This window comes from Amphiura filiformis, chromosome 2, assembly GCF_039555335.1.
Source record: "Amphiura filiformis chromosome 2, Afil_fr2py, whole genome shotgun sequence".
NCBI classification, from domain to species: Eukaryota; Metazoa; Echinodermata; class Ophiuroidea; order Amphilepidida; family Amphiuridae; genus Amphiura; species Amphiura filiformis.
Window position 1 is genome coordinate 84485044 of NC_092629.1, and position 18155 is coordinate 84503198.

Here is an 18155-nt window from a genome sequence, read left to right on the forward strand (position 1 = left end):
ACAACATAACCACTACACCATTGACGTAATTCATCTGTGAACCTGGAGTCTTCGATGTTTAGCTCGATGCAAGACTAGTCCTTCTACAAGAAGATTATCGACTAGCGCACAGTGGTACGCACCTCGGCTTCGACCGCTTGATGGTCTCAGGCCTTGTTCGGATTAATATGCTCTGCCCTCGAGCGCTCTGCGCCGTCGTAACCGACGGACTCTCCTGTGCTCTAACAAATCTCTTCTTGATGTTCATACTACTAGTGAGCTGAAAACCATCAAAGCGACATCCAAACACACATTTCTATTAAATAAGTGCAATATTGGTCAGTATTTCTATATTATTACAATAATGATTCAACTTCAAGCACAATCCACAACGTCCTTACTTGTACATACAGGGTGTCCCAGAAAAAAATACCGAGCGAATGAATTTGGACGCAAGTCGAGAAATAGACATCATAATCCAAATATCTAAACATCAGCGTGTAGCCCACCTTATTCTGCATTGTATACGTCAATTTGACTGAAATCGCTTTACTGATTGCGAAGAAATGGGCGATTATATAACGCATGCGTCAATTCACTTCATTCCAAGTTTGTAAGAAATTTCGTTCAACACAATGCGCACTATAGTGGTTAACTGTCAATGTGCTTCATGTTTTGTTTTGTGAAATCCTTTTGGTTCTTTTTAAATAATCTGTTTCTTGAAAAACGTTTAATTAGGTTTTGTTCAAATTTGAAAACCTGCACGATATTGAAAATGAAAGATTGCATGTAAGATGTAAGAATTCCAGCTGGCTTAAGAAGAAATTGTAATGCAAAGTTTAAATCTTTTAAAACCTCAACATTAATGTTGCATGGTATCAAAAGTCACATGTAAACTGTAAGCACTTGATCATTGTCATTCTTGGCTCAAATGTTTTTTGAAAAGTTAAAATATAACATATTTGCACAACCTAAAGAATAAAAGTTAGAAAGCTTCCAATTGCAGAAATCAAAGTTTTTTCGGACAAACTGTTATTCATCTCCAGTGAAAGCATGAATAACATAACACCGTCGGGTTATAAGATAGATAATGTGGAATAAAGTTAATGAGATACACAAACTTTAGGAAGCGATGAGCGAGTATGAAAAACGCGCCTGTGATCAAACTTGGAATGAACTGATTTGATGCACGAATTATGTAATCGTTAATTTCTTCGCATCCCGTCAACCGAATCAAATAAAAATTTTCGTACGTGATGTACAATAAAATAGGCTATGCGCTACATTTTTAACTTTTTGATTCTGATGTCTACTTCTCGACTTACGTTCAATTTCATTCACTCGGTAATTTTTTATGGGACACCCTGTATTAATTATTAATCTAATAAATAACTCGACAGCAGAACATTCTTTTTGAATACTTTCGCCGACAAATAATATATACAAAATAATATACACGTCGCGTCCCCACACAAAAGTCAGCTTCTTTGGGTGATGAAAACTATCAGGCCTTTACGTAGATCTATATATTTTATGATTCGAACATGAAAAGATATTCGATATTGGCCTGACATAACCAGGCGTGCTGACATATACCCTGTAAAAAATCAAGAATTCTGAGCAATTCTCTCAAAAATGAGAAATTGCATTGTTGTATAATATTTAGTTTTAAAACGTACAGCCATTTTAGTGCACTCTTGATCATGTTGATCTAGGAAAAGCTGATATACCTACACCAGATTTGAAAATCATAATTTGAACTCAAATATATAGGCTACATTAAGTATTGGTGTTACAGGTTAGGTTAAAAATGTGATAAAAAGAACGAGTATTAAGCAGGATAGTGTAGATATATTAGTACATATTTTAATTGTACATACGTAAATGTCTTTCATTACGGTTGCAGATCCCTTAAACAATTTGTCATATTTTACCAATTACACCGTACCTGTTACCATGCCAACTAACATTTGAAAACTACGTGCCTCATCAGGTAAACATGGTAAAGGTCACTTTCAGCTGGGATGGACTGAGCAAGGTCATGAAGGATATAATAATGTGTTGGACTTCACATCTTGGTAACATACTACCCTGGCTGAATGACCATGATGACTGATAAACTGATCATCTCAGAGATATATAAGGAATTCCTTGGGACTAATACCAGGATTCGGACCAGGATTGACAGAGCTTCAAGCGAAATGTTAATACCTATCTTGGCGCAAACCTGTTGGTGTTACCTAAATAGCTGATGCTGTCAATGCCTAGATTAGCCTTTGTCATAAAACTAAGGGACCACAGGCAGGGCAGATGAACCTACTGGGTAACCACAAAAGCACCTATGGTCGGGCATTACCAAAAAACGGGAACGGAGGAAACTAGCTTTGTTTCAGTTGAAGCTGACTTTAATTCAATCGTCCGTGATTCGCGATTGCTTTTATGACTAACTGACTGAATCCTAAAAGCATCAAATGATGGCAATCTTGCTATTGGTAGCGAACAATCGCCAGCGATGAAATATAAACTCAGCTTAACCGTGTTAACCATTTTTGCGGAATAACCACATTTATGTTTGATGTAAAATGGACATGATACAAGACTCAGTTTCTGACCCCCGTTCCGACCGCTCTAAATCGTCTTCTTTCATACTTTTGGTAATAGATTCATGTTCCCACCCCCTTGCGGAAACACGCTCTAATTCTTCCGCAGCTTTTATTGGCGTTACCTCAACCCGCACATACATATCTTTAAGATTACTTGAAGAACCATTCCATTGCTGACCGAACGTGAATACCACCACGGGACGTTTCGCATGCCTGAAGTCATACCCATTCTGAGCGAGCTGGTGGAGTCTGTCGAAATAGGCGCGAAAGTCGAAAACTGCAGTTGGTTTCAGTCGTTCTAATTTGACGCTTTGTGTCGAGTTAAGAAGGGAACTCCAGTAGAAGACGCGACTGATGCAGTGACGCGTAGCGTACATAAAACCTTGGTGATATTGCACATGCAACCTGTTGTTAAAAAAAGAAACAAAACAACATTATAAAGGATAATAATCATGATAATGCCTTCACATTATAGCGTGTCTCGTCTCAAGTTAAAAACAAAAAGCGCAGTGATTTATAGTGCGCTACGCACAGGCACAACGCCTAAACGTTGATCCACAAGCCTCAGCACACTTTACAAGTTAGCAACGCCATGTTGGATTTCGTAGTTGCAGATTCGAATCAGTGCGTTTACGTGGTTGCGTCACCAGCGTACGGACAAATCGCCTTTCCACTACGAATTTGCCACTACGAAATCCAACATGGCCTTACTTTCAAGTTGAGACGAGAGAGACTATAATGTTAGTCACTTACGGAAAACATGGAAAAGCCACTATCAATTTAATGGCCAACATAATGCCGCATTATCTCGTTAGACTGGATGTCATTAGATCGATCTTTATTTTTTCAACACGTGGTAAGCATGTTTTGCGAATTGGCGTCTATTTTTAATGCTTCACAATACAGAAATGTTTTTATAGACATACCGTATATAGAATTCTGGGCATATTCATATTAACACATTGTCAGATATTTGGATTAAGTATACTATCAAAATATTGACATTAACTGCAACCTTATTCGCCACTATGTAAAATCATATTATTACACAACAAAATAAGTCGTATCTTACCCTCTAGTCATATCACCCAAGACTGTAGCTGTAAACTTAGTGACTTTATCGGTCTTAGCCAATCCTGGCGCTAACTCCGGCAACCTGACGGGTGCGACTGTGGGTGGTAAACCCAGTGGTAGGCCCACCTGGCTCTGTTTTTGGTGGAATACAAAAGCTCCTTCTGGTTGCTCTATTTCTGTAGATTTATTTGCGTCATTCACGATCAAGATATGCTGATAGTAAGCTTTAAGTCTCATTTTGTGACCTGCAAAGAGGGAAACGCAAATTCAACGTACGCAATGAGTGTATTTTTCTGTTATTTTTTAAAACGTTTTATTGGACACATGGGTTATTAAGGTTATAGTTAGGGGGCTGTCATTTTCTTCGGAAGCGGGGGGGTCATGAATATACTGGGGTGTCATAGAATTTTTAAACCAAATATAGATGAGGGGTTATAATTTTTTAACACCCAAAATAGGGGGGTTAAAGAATTATTAAGGGCTGGTGACTAAATATTTTCGCGTGCTGCGCACACATTCTTTTAATTTCACAATCAAAATGTGCGCACACTCTTTCATTATATAATGCGCCTTCTTTACACACACAATCAAAAATTTTAACGCACCCCGCACACTTTCTTCGATCTAAAGTTTTGGTGCGCTCCACGCCTTTGTTCCGGCAATGAATCATTTGTCTTGAGCCTGTGTAGGCGGAAGGGAGGCCGGGGGGTCATAAAAATGTTCGACTCGCGATAGGGGGGTCATAAATGTTTTTGCCCGCGATAGGGGGGGGGTCATAAAATTGACTCCGGTCACCGACATATTCATGACACCCACCCCACCAGTTGGGATCAGAGTTACGGTAAACAATATAATGAAATTAATAGTGTGCTTGTGACAAGGCTACATGAAGTAAATACTTGGATTGTCATTGATAAGCTGTGTTGTAATTCGTCAATTACATTTTCACGACTTTCTTTGCATGCACGAGAAGAAATGCGTAGGCTCTATTCCCGGTTTTTCCCCATGATCAGGACGTATGGACTGTGTTGTTCTTAAGATCAATATTTCACCAAACAATCTCGCCTATGTTATATGCCAACTATTTTACTGCTTCTCCTGTTATAATTACGTATACACTAAATAGAAGAGTTTAACTTTAAGGGGGCACTGCCAGTAAATTTGTGACTATTTTTGCATTTTTCTCAAAAAATAATTACACACTGGTAACAAAAGTTATGTATATTACTGGGGCAAGGAATCCAATTTATTACTACACTAAAATGTCAGTGACTCAAGACAAGCGGTTCATAGGAAACGAGGTATATACATCCTAGCGGTACCTAATTTCTGATCAATAAACCGCTTGTCTTGAGTCACTGAAATTCCAGTGTAGTAATTGTATTCCTTGCCCCTATAATATACATACCTTTTGTTACCACTGTGTTATTAGTTTTTGAGAAAATGCAAAAATAGACACAAATTTATCGAGGGGTGTAGTACCCTTAATACTACACTATTTTAAATAGTGTAGTGTTGAAGATAAACTATTCTATTATTTTATCTACCATTACGTATGAATATCCACACGTATACACTTATTTTGATTATTTCTTTGCTTATTAATTTGGTTGTTTGCTTGCTTTTAAACTTACAATCATTAAATCTTGGATCATATGCCAAGTGATAAGCAGATTCTATTGCTGTCGGATTTGAAGAGGCATGCGGTTGCTGCAGATCATGAACAGAATAACCGTCGTACTGCGTTATCTGGTCTACGGATTCGGCAGTTTGCGCAACCATAGGACTACCCGGTAAATCCAAACCATCTGAGAATAGAACGAGACAGAAATTGAATTGAACTTCAGCATTCTGCTCTAAAATATGCTGTCATTTTGCTGTGTTGTACATTGTTGTAAGGAAGTAAAAGACCATGGCCACCCGTTTTTAATGAGCTGAGAGATTGGCCGGAATTTATTTAATTTTATTGCCACTATTATTTTAGTAGATAAATGGCAATCTACTTGAATGACTTGTTTGACTTTCACTACTTCTTTATCAACTCTTTTTAACCCTCTGGACACTACTGGTCATCTAACAGCATTTCTGATTGGTTGATAACTTGAAATGCTCATTTCAATTGCCAATTATGACTAGGCTATAAACTACTTGCATTTGCAGATGATCTTATTAATGCCCTCCTTGATTGGTTCAACATTAGGCACAATATTCGTGTTGGCCAATCGGCAGGTAGTTCTCATAATTCTTACCTATTCTTCCGATTAAGTCCTCATCAAACTCAAAGGTTTTATCTTCATCATCTAAATAATTTCCAGGAGAACGTTGCGGCAAGTCATTGTTTTCTGGTGACAAAACTTGGTGAATAAGGGCGTTTGCGACTTCAGGATCTAAAATGGAAAATGAACACCTTATGGTATAAATGAAGGTATTGTTGAAAGGTATGTTAAGTGAGAATGTAAGATTTTCAGAACCAGTGGGAATCGAACTGGAGCTCTCTAGATTTCTGGTTGAGATATCTAACCACTTTTACCATTTCACTTGTTCAACTTTAAGTAAAGAGCTCCAGTCATACGCAACAAAAAATCCATTCCTAGCTTTAATACATCACGTTCCTGGAATTTTAATTTAACAAAATGTTTATGTCCATCTATAGGGACACGCGGAAGTGAAAACGATCGTGGCATATGTGACCGTACACCACGAATGAGCTGTAAAGTCGGTTCCGGTCAATTATTTCGTGTTTAGAAAATATACATCATAAGCTTTAAAATGGTGTATCTTTTGACTTCAAACGATATGCAGAAGCGGGGTTATGGTTTATTGAACTTTGCTCCTTCTACAAAATGGTACCTTTTTCTACATGTGTCGATCTCTTTAACCACATTGTTGGTAATAAATATCAAACAGTCATAATTGGCGGTCTTTTCAAATCATCCCCAAGAAAAACAAAGACTAGAGCTATTTAAGACTTCTATAGACATAGGTAAAAGCTTATTATCCTCTTCAACAATAGGATTATTGATTGGTTTAATATGTGTTTGACTAGCGCTATCAAAGTGATAATTATGTAGCACCAACATGAGGTACCTATATATACCTATGAGCACGACCTTCATGCACATTTTACACTGTAACTCAGAATACAATTTAGGACATTTACGGTTCGTGGTGTACGGTCACATATAAAGATACTAAAATCCTAATGATTGTATTTCAAAGAGTTCATACTTAAAAATAAAATTCAATAAAACTATATATGTATTATTCTTACTGACCTACCTATATTGAGATCCAAGAGATCCAAATCCATGCTTTCCATGTTGTCATTAGACATTGTTGACCTGTCAAAATAATATCAATAGATATAAAAACTTTACAATTTTTTGAGAAAATTTGGAAAAAACACCCGTTCTTAAAACATGTGTCATGAAATTTAGGGCCACAAACCAACATGGCTAAAAATGCACCCCGAATCTAACCTAAATGGCTGAAAATGCACTTCGAATCTGCCACACATCCCCGTAATCTCGTTGCCACTTCAAAGTTCAATAACCTGCACTTCAAAGGTCATTATATGAGTGTTCAAACATTATGAGGTTGCGGAACTGTGTACCGGCACATTGTAATGATTGAGATTTTACATGTAACTCTTAAAAGAGCTTTTCATTGACTGACAGATCTCAAATATGCTCACCTATTAAAGGCACGGGCGTCAATCCCGGGGGATATGGGGACGTGCCCCCAACCTTTCGGGCAAAGTGACCCATTTTTGTTCTTTTCAGCCACTTTTAAACCATTTTGGCCGGGTGTCCCCCCCGTCCCCCCTACCACCCCACCCCACACACACACACACACACCCACCCCACACACATTTCAAGCCGGATTGGCGCTAATGATTAAAGGTATAGTTCTTAATGTGTTGCACATGCACGGACTGACAAGTGTTGGGTACAAAAATTCATTCCACATCTTGAGGTCAAATCCCGGGTCAAATATTAAACTATCTCTGTTGAATAAATGGAGGTTATCCAACTTTGTCACTGGAACTTAAGTGGATCAAGCCCGGGGATCAAGGCCGGCAAGTATATGAAAGTAGGTATCAGTGATATCTGATGACAATTTACCATGATTACCCGGACTAATTTAAAATAAATGTTTTTGTCCCATATGCCTATATTATATTCGCGCTACACCTGTGCTGCTTTTTAACTAATTCTATCTTCCCATGCTTAGCACTCTTTAATTATTTGTTATTTATTCCTTTTTTTTTTTATAAAAGCCAGTTTGTTTACAGTAAAAATATTAAAAACGAATTCTCTCAAAATAAATTTCATTAATTAATTGTTGCACTAAAAGAAATGTCAATTGTTAGCAAATATTATTCCTCAATACTGAAAGGCTGTACAGATCCGATTGCGATAATAATGTTTGTCAAATTGTTGAACTCTGATATGCCGGAAGCACCCGGAAGTTGGCACATATTCGTCTTTCGGTATTATCGTCAGCCTGCTACGCGTATGTAATTTTGAGAACAAAGTACAAAATACGGTATGGTTCAAGCATGCAGTTAAACACATTTATTTACCAATTTTTGCACAAGAACAAATGATAATGATACTAATAAAAGGGAATGATATGATATAATTAAGGTGATTACGTACCCGGGGGGGCACTTCAATAATGAAATGGATATAGGTGTAGGGCTGGCACTTTCGCACTAAGGGGCATTCGGTGAGAACATGACCTTTTTTTAAAATGGAATCTTTGGGTGAGAGCCGAAATAGGGCCACAAAAACCTCGAAAATCGAATTTCTAGTTCTAAATTGCTTCAAATGTCATTGTTTTTTTAAAATAAGTGACAAAATCAGTGAAAAATGAAAGTTGCTGTTCAAATTGAACTTGTAAGGGTCTTTGGGTGACAGATCAAATGGAAAAATATGGGGTCTTCGGGTGACAGAGCATGTGTTCGTAAAAAAATATGGGGTCTTTGGGTGACAGCGATGCTGAAAAAGGAGGTCTTAACAGCCCTACATACGCGTCACCTCCAAAGTTGAAGTGCCCCCCGGGATTACGTAACTGATGCATGCTTGAACCACATTTTGTTCTTTGTTCTCAAAATTACAAAAAATGACTTAGGCAATTAGCGTAGCAGGCTGGCGATATGCGCTATTTACACACATGATTACGCCCACGAATTTTAGTCAAGTTGTTAATGATATTTATAAATTTTTAAGGCTATCACTCTCAGGTCGATGACACTTTTGGAAAGCTCTTGTTGCATGCTGTAACCCAAATGTTCAATGGGAAATAAGCGCCACTGAACAGGGATGGTAAATTAATGTACTGCATTAAAGACCCATTCAGTGATCCCAGCGCAAGTGTGAAAAAATTAAAATTGTTTGTAAATTGTTTAAAAGTAAAGGATATTAAGTCATTCAAATTGTCATTTGGTAGTTTTGAAATGACCAATTTGGCAAAAAAAACCCGAAGAAAACAGCAGTACTGACGAAGTTGAAGCCCCATTCAAATACATGTAGCTAATTTAGATACTGTCAGTATCTAAATTACAGATTCGTGTAAAATGTCTTATTTTGTCTTAAATACACGGCTTTCGGTTGAACCACTCGCAGGCTATGTTACTGTTAGCACACCTATGACAATGTCAAAGGTACCAAAATCGTGAATTTTGATGATTTTTACGATCGGCCGGATGAGCAAATCACTGAATGGGCCTTTAAATGATGCTGCATCTAGAAATTGTAGCAGCAGCAGCGCTAAACGAGGTTATCGATCTGCTTTGAAAGTATGCTCATGCAATCTGATCACGCAACAAGTATCATCGGTAGAGCCTATAGGCCGAAAAGAATAGCGAGCGGAAGTGCAAATATATCTTAGAATGGGGATTCCCCGCTATAGTCATAATGTTCGAAAGTCCTAAGCCCGGGCCCATGAAAAGACCGCGGTATTTTTGGTAAATCCTACACCCAATGACCCCAGTTTTTTCAGTAGCCTACACTGAATGACCCCTTTTATTGAACAATTATTCCTCCAAATTGATATTTTGGCGCGCTTCGCGCGCATTTTGAAAAAATAAATGAGTTTTGTCTGTTTTGTACTGTAAAATTGGATCAAAAGCTATTTTTGATTGTTTATGATGTGAAATTTTGGGCGCTCCCATACAAAATCACACCATTTTTGACATAGTCCCAATCAACACCGAATGACCCCCTTTTTTCTGAAAATTTCTACACTGACGGACACCTAGTTTCGTACGCTGGTGGGCACAGGCGTCACTTTCATATTCGAGTGTCCCTGCGAGGTCCTAAGGTTCGCCAGTCGGTTCGCTATTTCGAAACATAAAAAGGGTTCGCTAGTCCAAACGTTAGGCTTAGTTAAATTAGGGGTAGGGTATGGCGAACTAGGACTAACTCGGTCATTGGTATATTCCAGAAAAGAAGTTCATACCACTTATAGAGGAGTAACTTTTCAATCAAAGAAATGCTTTGATTTCCAGGTCTGCTTTCTGAAAACGACTGGAATTCCAGTTGGAAATGTCACTTAAAAAAGCCTGGGAATCCAATTACATGAAGGAAATGTCCAAAATGAGCTCTCAAATTGAGAATTTCTGATTTTGTCTGGATTTCCAACAGTCACGACTGGACAAAAAGTCCGGAAATCCGAACTCCTCTATAGGGGGTGTGCATTTATTTGGCAAAATATTGGGGGGGGATTTATCCCCCCAATCCCCCTGGGATCTATACGCCTATGATAGGAATAGCTGATGTATAGTCTCTTTGAATATGCCTACATGCAGTGTTAGAACACTGGGTAAAAACGGTTGGGTAAGGTTTTTTACTGAACATTTGGCAATCTTATCCAACATCGGGTTATTTTCAGTAATCTATCCAATGTTGGGTAAAATTTTACCCAATATTGGCTGAAAAACCTTACCCAAAATTATCCAGTGACGTAGCGTGGGTCATCACATTGGGCACCAAACATGATTGGGGCGGGTCTGAGCCGTTTTTCTGAAATTTTCCTATGGAATTTATAAAATTTCAGATCCATTGGGGGCACGTGCCCCCATGCCCCTATGACGCTACGCCACTGACCCAATCCATAAGGATCAACCCAAGTTGGGTAAAATTATCATTTTACCCAACCACTGTGTACCATGAACAACCCTCATGGGTTGGGCAAGGTTTTTTACCCAATATTGAGTAAATTACTGAAAATAACCCGATGTTGGGTAAAATACACCCAGTGTTGGGTAAAAAACTTACCTGACCGATATTTTATCCTGTGTTTTTACAGGGACATGTTTTCTTTTATTACCCATTGCACAGCAAACATGGTTCGACCTTTGCAGTACTTAAACCTGGTTAACAGGAAATTACTCCAGCAGCAAAATCAATCGATAAAGTCTAGTCTATACTCCACATTGAATGGTGGACTGCACTTATGCCCAAATATGGCACTTGCCAATCAATAATCACCCACTTGAAATTCCCCGACTCGCTGCACTGACCAAAGTTATGGACAGATATGGGAGCTGTTTTTGCTCTTATCTATCATTTTCAAATCAGGGAAGTATGAACATTTGCAGATGCCCCACCTACTCAGTTTTTAGCCGACAAGCTACAATGTATACATTATTCTTGATTGACAGCAAGTACAAAAACAATATCCGTCAAGTGGTTGAGCTTTAATGCCCCGTCGGAAGAGAGCGGTCTGCAAGTGAGTGATAGTCACTAAAAGTTGCATTCGATTTACACAGAGAATTTTGCAGGCATGCCATGCCCTTCCTTACTAAAACACCAAAGTGCGAATATTTCCAAATATCTAAATTAGCTAAAAATTTAGGACATGTTACAAAACTATATTTTCTAGAATTTCAGAGAGTACAACAAATATTGGCCGGTTATTTTTCGCATAGTGAGTAGTGACGTTAACTAGGTAATGGGCTATACCTTGTGAGAGTACTGTGTATTGTCCCAGATAACATATACTTATTGGGCCAATATTGGCAAAAAGTTGCATTGGCATTACATCAGTATATGGTCGAATCCAACGAAAAGTGTACACGGCATTTTCAGGGCCATAACTTAAAAGTATTAATCAATTGGCATTCGTTTTTGTATTGTGTTTATTCGCCTTGATCATACGCTTTGCGCCACATATAATAAGACCCCCTTCTGTGAAAAACTTAGACACAGAGACCCCAAAACATGCTATTTTTACCCATTTTTTCAAAATATTTCTTACAGTATTTTTAAAAACATCTAAATCAGTTATGAATAGAAGTCATTGAATTGAATCTAAATTGATTTCCTGAAAGGTGTGTATTCAAAGATTGCCTGTTCAATTTTTCACATATTTGTACATAATTATGAATTTTTTGAGTGGTATGTTTTTACATTACCTACGAATACAATTTTTCATATCACTAGATATATCTTTAAAAAATGGAAATCACTAATAAATGCGCAATTGATACAAGCTTTGATATGTCCAATACTGAAATGCATTGCATTCGGACATCTTTATTATTGTGTTAAGCTGCCAGAAATTCTAAATGCCACAAAGGTAGGTTTGGTAAAAAATATGCATTACCTCCGAATACATGTTTAAAGCTGTGTCATTTCCACAAAGTGAGAGAATAGTAAACAATAGTTAAGCAATAGGTGCAGGGTAATACACTCTTTATTTCTACCAAGTTTCAATAGCCTGCGTTTAAATATTTCTGAGATGTCAACAATAAAAGCAAGTATTCGTAGGTAAATTTCGGTAACGGAATGTTACCTACGAATACAATTTGACATCATGACAGTATTGTGAAACACCGCCATTCATGCCAATGCCCAAATTGGTACATAACGAAGGCCTGTATGTTTGCTATCAAATCATATGTCAATGAAAGTTGCGAATTCACATACATGCCCACCATGCAAAACTGAATACGGCTTAATTGTTGAAAAATATGTACTGAAATAGACGACGGTCTGCTCATTTGAAAGAAAAATCAGATTCAAAGAAGATTAGAAGGGGATACATACTTGAATTTGTCAACTGTCATGTGTGCTTCATTTTAAATGTTTACCGACCTTCTGGTTTCTGAGTAATTTGTGTCCAAATTGATTTATTCGAAGGTAACTTTTGACGTTTCGCTAAGGTTACCTACGAATACCATGGAAAAAACGACTGTTCTCATTGTCTCATGATCTAGACAACACAGCGATGGACCCTGGTATAAAGCTAATTGTAGTTGCCCTCAAACGAAAGGCCACAAGACATAACTGACTCCAAGATGGACTTCACAAGTCTGCAATAACGGTTTTAAGCGATTTGTGTGCAATTAAGCAAATTAAAGTCACTTTAGTGCCTTTGTTTCTTACTTCAATCCTCTTTCAACCGCTGTGAACCGACATTATTAATACATGATAGGGTCTAAAGTATCAATAAACGCACATAAAGAAAATAATACATTCAAAGTGCTTTATAAAATGAAGTTTTGATTGCGATATCCACCAAAAGTCTAATTCTTACCTACAAATACTGAAATGTTACTTACGAATACAGCATAATACATGACATGTGTAATGAAGTGTCCCTACCAATGGAAATTAATTGTCAAAAACTTTAAGCGGTACCCCAGGACACTATTATTACCCATATACGGATTCATTCAACAATTATTTATTATGTAAAATTGCTAAAACTAGTTGTATATCAAAATGAAGTGGTCAAAATCTTGCTAAAAGCATCAAAAAAATGTTGATCTAAGGTAATAGCATTTATTCATTTGGACGTACCATCTGAAAGAGATCTAAAAACTACCATTTTATTAATGCACTACCATAATAGCAAAATTTAAACCTCTAAACTCAATATAGATATTGTTAAATCGCTCATGTTACCTACGAATACCCGGGTTTCTTCACCTTTTCATTGTATAAAGCGTTAGGTGTATGCGTATAATTCCTATTATTCTTGAAAACATATATCCTACTCGTTCTTATACAATGTGTAAATTGATTCATACTCATTTGATAAACAAAATATAGAAACTGACCTAAACTTCATTTTCAAAAACAAACTAGCATAAATTGACTAAGATCATATTGATCGTGTTAAAAAAATAAAAACAAATGTTTTCTGGTTGAGCTAGCATTTTCCTGACACCCTGTGGTCTACAAAAAAAAAAAAAAGCGTTAATGGGAATATTCCATTTGTTTTAGGTTGATTAGTATTGCGATAGTGAAAACATCCTAGTGGTATTCGTAGGTAACATTGGGTTTTGATATCACATTTACTATCACACGTCCTGGATTTATTTTTCAAGATTAGTAATGGCACTTTTGGTATAAGGCCAATATGTCATCAATCAATGGGCAAAAGGAAAAAATTGTGGAGACATTTTTATTTCGGACTTTTATTTTTGGTCCGTGGACACTTTTGGATGGATTCGACCATATAATATTGGGCCAATATTGGCTCACCATTCATTGGCAGCTGATCTCGGGCCAATAATAAACCAATCATTGGTTTAATGTTGGCCTTTTATATATCGTTTGATTGGCATTACATCAGTATATAATATTGGGCCAATCTTGGCTTTCAATTGGCAATTTTTACATTGGCATCATGTTGGCAGCCAATATAGGTTATCACACCAATTTCGGTAACAAATTGGGTAACAATATAAAATATGGTAATAAATAATTATTGTGATGAGTACTAGTGTTTGGAAGACCTTATTTAAATCCTAAATATTATACTAAGTTGAAATAATAGGAAACAAAACCACGGATGATAAAACGCAGGGCAAACGCTATTTAACACCACGGATTATTTATTTTAAAGAAAATACACAAGAATTTTCGGCAATTTCAATTCTAAGACCATACTTTTAAAAATAATTTCTAAAGTACGTGTCACCATGCTATTAAATACTCTTGATGGCTATTCAACACCACGGTGATGAGTCGTGTTCCTCTCTTACCGCGAAGCGGGCAAGAGATGATACATATCGTCTTTTCCCGAGCCAATAACGTCCAATAATTAAAGTAATCCATTGCATCAATATTGGCCCAATACTAAAATTACATATTGTTAAAACATTGGCAGCCAATTGTTTGCCAATGAGAAATAGGTACAGGCCCAATGTTTGTTCAATAACTGTGACAAGGTTTGGGCCAAGCTGGGGCCAACATTGGCCCAAGCCCAATATTGAGCCAACCTTGGGCCCATGAGCAAAACATGAATGGCCCAATACTGTCAGCCAATGTTGGGCCAATTGAACTCAAACATTGGCCCTTCATTGGGCCACCATTGCCATGCTATCTGGGGTGTATAGGAAAATGAACAGTAACTGCAGTATGCATGAATATTATTTACCTGAAAAAGGCAATGGTATTGGCATATATCCTTAAGGGACGTGTTGAATGTAATAAAAAAGTCATCATTGCACTTCGAGGCATATTTACTTTCATTCAAATTTTAGGGTCGCATACACTACTACTAGTTTCTTTCCAGGATCTGTGATCAGAGGATGATGGCACTGAGTGACTCGATAAAGATCTCAGTGAAAGCTCAGCCCTCTGAAAAGAACTTCTCTAGGGAAAGATTTAAACCCTACTCACGTTCACCGACCTAGAGTATCCCTACAAAGTATTTCAAAACAAGAAAAACGGTACACTATTGTATATTAATATGTTGGCCCTACGTGTGTAGGATAATTAATTTTTCACAGGATTTTTCACAATATCCAGGGCCGTACCTAATGCTTGTTCCCATGACTACATTACTGCAGATACGCAGGTAAATGCTATGTTCGAATTTTAATCAGATACACTTGGTAGAAAACATGCAAGCTAGCTATTGCGATGTGCGATAGCTTCATATAGCTCGTTTTAGTGTGCTGTTCCTGTTATTTTGTGACAGCTTTGCAGCAATTCTAAGGGTTATTTTACTGGAAATATTTTACTGGCGCATGGTGTCGTGGCCCTGGAAAAGTCCTATTATTCAGTTGTACAGGAGGTTTTGCTTTAAACACGTTCAGTGGCCAATCAATGACCGATTTGTTTCAAACAAAAGCCCGAAAAGGCTTTTATTGATAAGTGTGCGTTGCCCTACTCAATTAATCTGTTTAAAACATACTTAGCATTCTTAGAACACTTCCATAATACCTCAAATAACACTTTAACCCTTTGAATGAAGAAAGACAGAAATGATATAAAGTAAAATAAATAAATAAATAAATAAATAAATAAATATAAAAATAAATATTAATATAAATAAATAAAAATAAATAAATAAATAAAAATAAATAAATATAATTGCAATAAACACCCAACAAGCATCTAACACTGATGTGTATTCAACATTAAAAAATATATTTTTTTGTTTTAACTAAACATGCTACATAATACACATACACCACTTTCGACAAAGAGATATAAATGAAAAATATACTTACTGCTCTCCGAGCCTGATGTTGATGCCAGATGGTGAACCAGTAAACACTAAAATTCTGCAAGAACCAGGTAATAATAATACACAGCTAACAATTTTGCTTAGACTAGCATTTGTTAAGAGCCGTCTGCTTCAAATGCCCGGTTCAAATGCAAGTTGATCTCAGAATGACCACGTTGGTTTCATACACAATCATTCTAGATTCTAGAAATCAAATAGCTCCTATTATTTGCATTTAATGCGATAGGTATTCCTCTTTGACTTTTCCTGAAATCTCACCCAGGTCTGTATACCACACGTGCTATTCTCGGTATTGCATGAGAAGGCTCGGGATTCCCCGCGCCATTTTAATCTGTAGTCTGCGACAATGCACAAAACCGATTGTTCAATTTCATAGACATTGTTTATAAAATATCTAAATAATTGTCACTGTAATGTTTGAAATTACCACGAATACACTCAGATAAGCACAAACAAACATAGTTTTCGTTAGTTGGTTCCAGAAATGAGTCTTGCTTGCTATTATTCTATATAACGAGTAGTATTTCAGCTATCAGCTACCAGCCTTAGCTAGCCTTGTGACATGAATAACAATAATCAATGGCTGTGCATTGATCAAGTTCAACACACACAAGAAACAACTGTTCGTTGTACTACAAAATAGAATGTATATTTTGCTTACCAAGTAGGCCTACAGTTACATGTATATGCACAATATTATAATTAATGATAAGGTAAATTATTTCTGAAGTGTTTAATGAAGCGATAACAAAAAAATATAGTGCAGATTTGTTGATATGAATATTAAAGACAGGGTCCGGAGATAGGGCTAATCAGGCATATAATAGTTTGTGCACAAATAAAAAATATATAAACAAAATATATAAATATAGCACTTGATATTATTTCTCACGTGTATGAAAATTCCATCCTATATACGTAAATGCGAAGGTATTTGCTTCAATTCATATTCTCATAATATTACGTGAGAAGAAAATTACCGGCTCAAGTTACCGGGTTTGAGAACTACCTGCCGATTGGCCAAAATGAATATTGTGTCCATTTTGGAACCAATCAAAGAGGGTATTAATAAGATCATCTGCAAATGCAAGTGTGACCATAAATAGTTTAAAGCCTAGTCATAATTGGCAATTGAAATGAGCATTTCAAGTCATCAACCAATCAGAAATGCTGTTAGATGACCAGTATAGTGTCCAGGGGACATGCTTTAATAGTCTTGAGGTTTTTTTTTTAATTATCGCCTTAATTGGTTTTAAGCTTGACAGTGGCGTAGCGTGGGTCATCATCATTAGGGGGTGGAGTGGGGGGTACACAAGTTTACACTATTTTCTATGGGGTTGACATACATGTCATGGCCACAAAGGGGGGGGCAGAAAATAATGATAGGTCCGAAGGGGGGTCCTGAAAAGAAAGCAATTGTTCATTTTGCATCAGCCCCCCCTTACGACAAGTGTTTGTGAACGGTCCCTAAAATAACACAATCGCAATCGGGTTTTTTTTATCGTATTCAAATTTATTGCATGACCGCTAACTATATATGGTAAAGCGTATCCGCCGGACCAGCAATGGGCTCTTCCATTTGATATCTGCCTGTTTAAGAAAAGTCTTCCACAGAATCCTATTATAGGGGTAATTATTTTGAACCCCACACTCCATTTACCTGTTTCTTCCCCCAACTGGAGTGAGTATTTCAAATGTAAGTATGTGTGTCAATTCTATATGAAATCCATATAGCTCAATCTTCCACAGGGGGAGTGTCAATTAAATGGAATAGTCCTATTGTTGGCATTAGCTCGGCTCAAATCATATTGTTCTATTGTAAAACAATTGTTGCTGTAAACTTCTCACATTGCTACACACAAAGACATTTTTACATAAAGTTATGATAATTAAATAAAATTTACCTCAGAATTATGTAATATTTACCAAATTATGTAAAATTTTAATGAATTTAATTACAATTTTACATAATTTGGTAAATATTACATAGTTCTGAGGTAAATT

General features: G+C 36.9%; 1 protein-coding gene and 1 pseudogene across 1 annotated transcript; one reads left to right on the forward strand and one right to left on the reverse strand.

Annotated features, from left to right (window-relative positions):
* Nucleotides 1-1353: 1353 nt before the first annotated feature.
* Nucleotides 1354-16710, reverse strand: LOC140146726 (interferon regulatory factor 5-like). Its single transcript, XM_072168598.1, has 6 exons — nt 16135-16710; nt 6936-6997; nt 5906-6043; nt 5291-5464; nt 3655-3901; nt 1354-2987 (listed from the first exon to the last, which is right to left on the reverse strand). The coding sequence occupies exons 2-6, from the start codon at nt 6988-6990 to the stop codon at nt 2546-2548; spliced, it is 1056 nt and encodes a 351-aa protein (XP_072024699.1). The 5' UTR covers nt 6991-6997; nt 16135-16710; the 3' UTR covers nt 1354-2545.
* LOC140146900 (small nucleolar RNA U3) lies at nt 14554-14669 on the forward strand (annotated as a pseudogene).
* Nucleotides 16711-18155: the final 1445 nt, after the last annotated feature.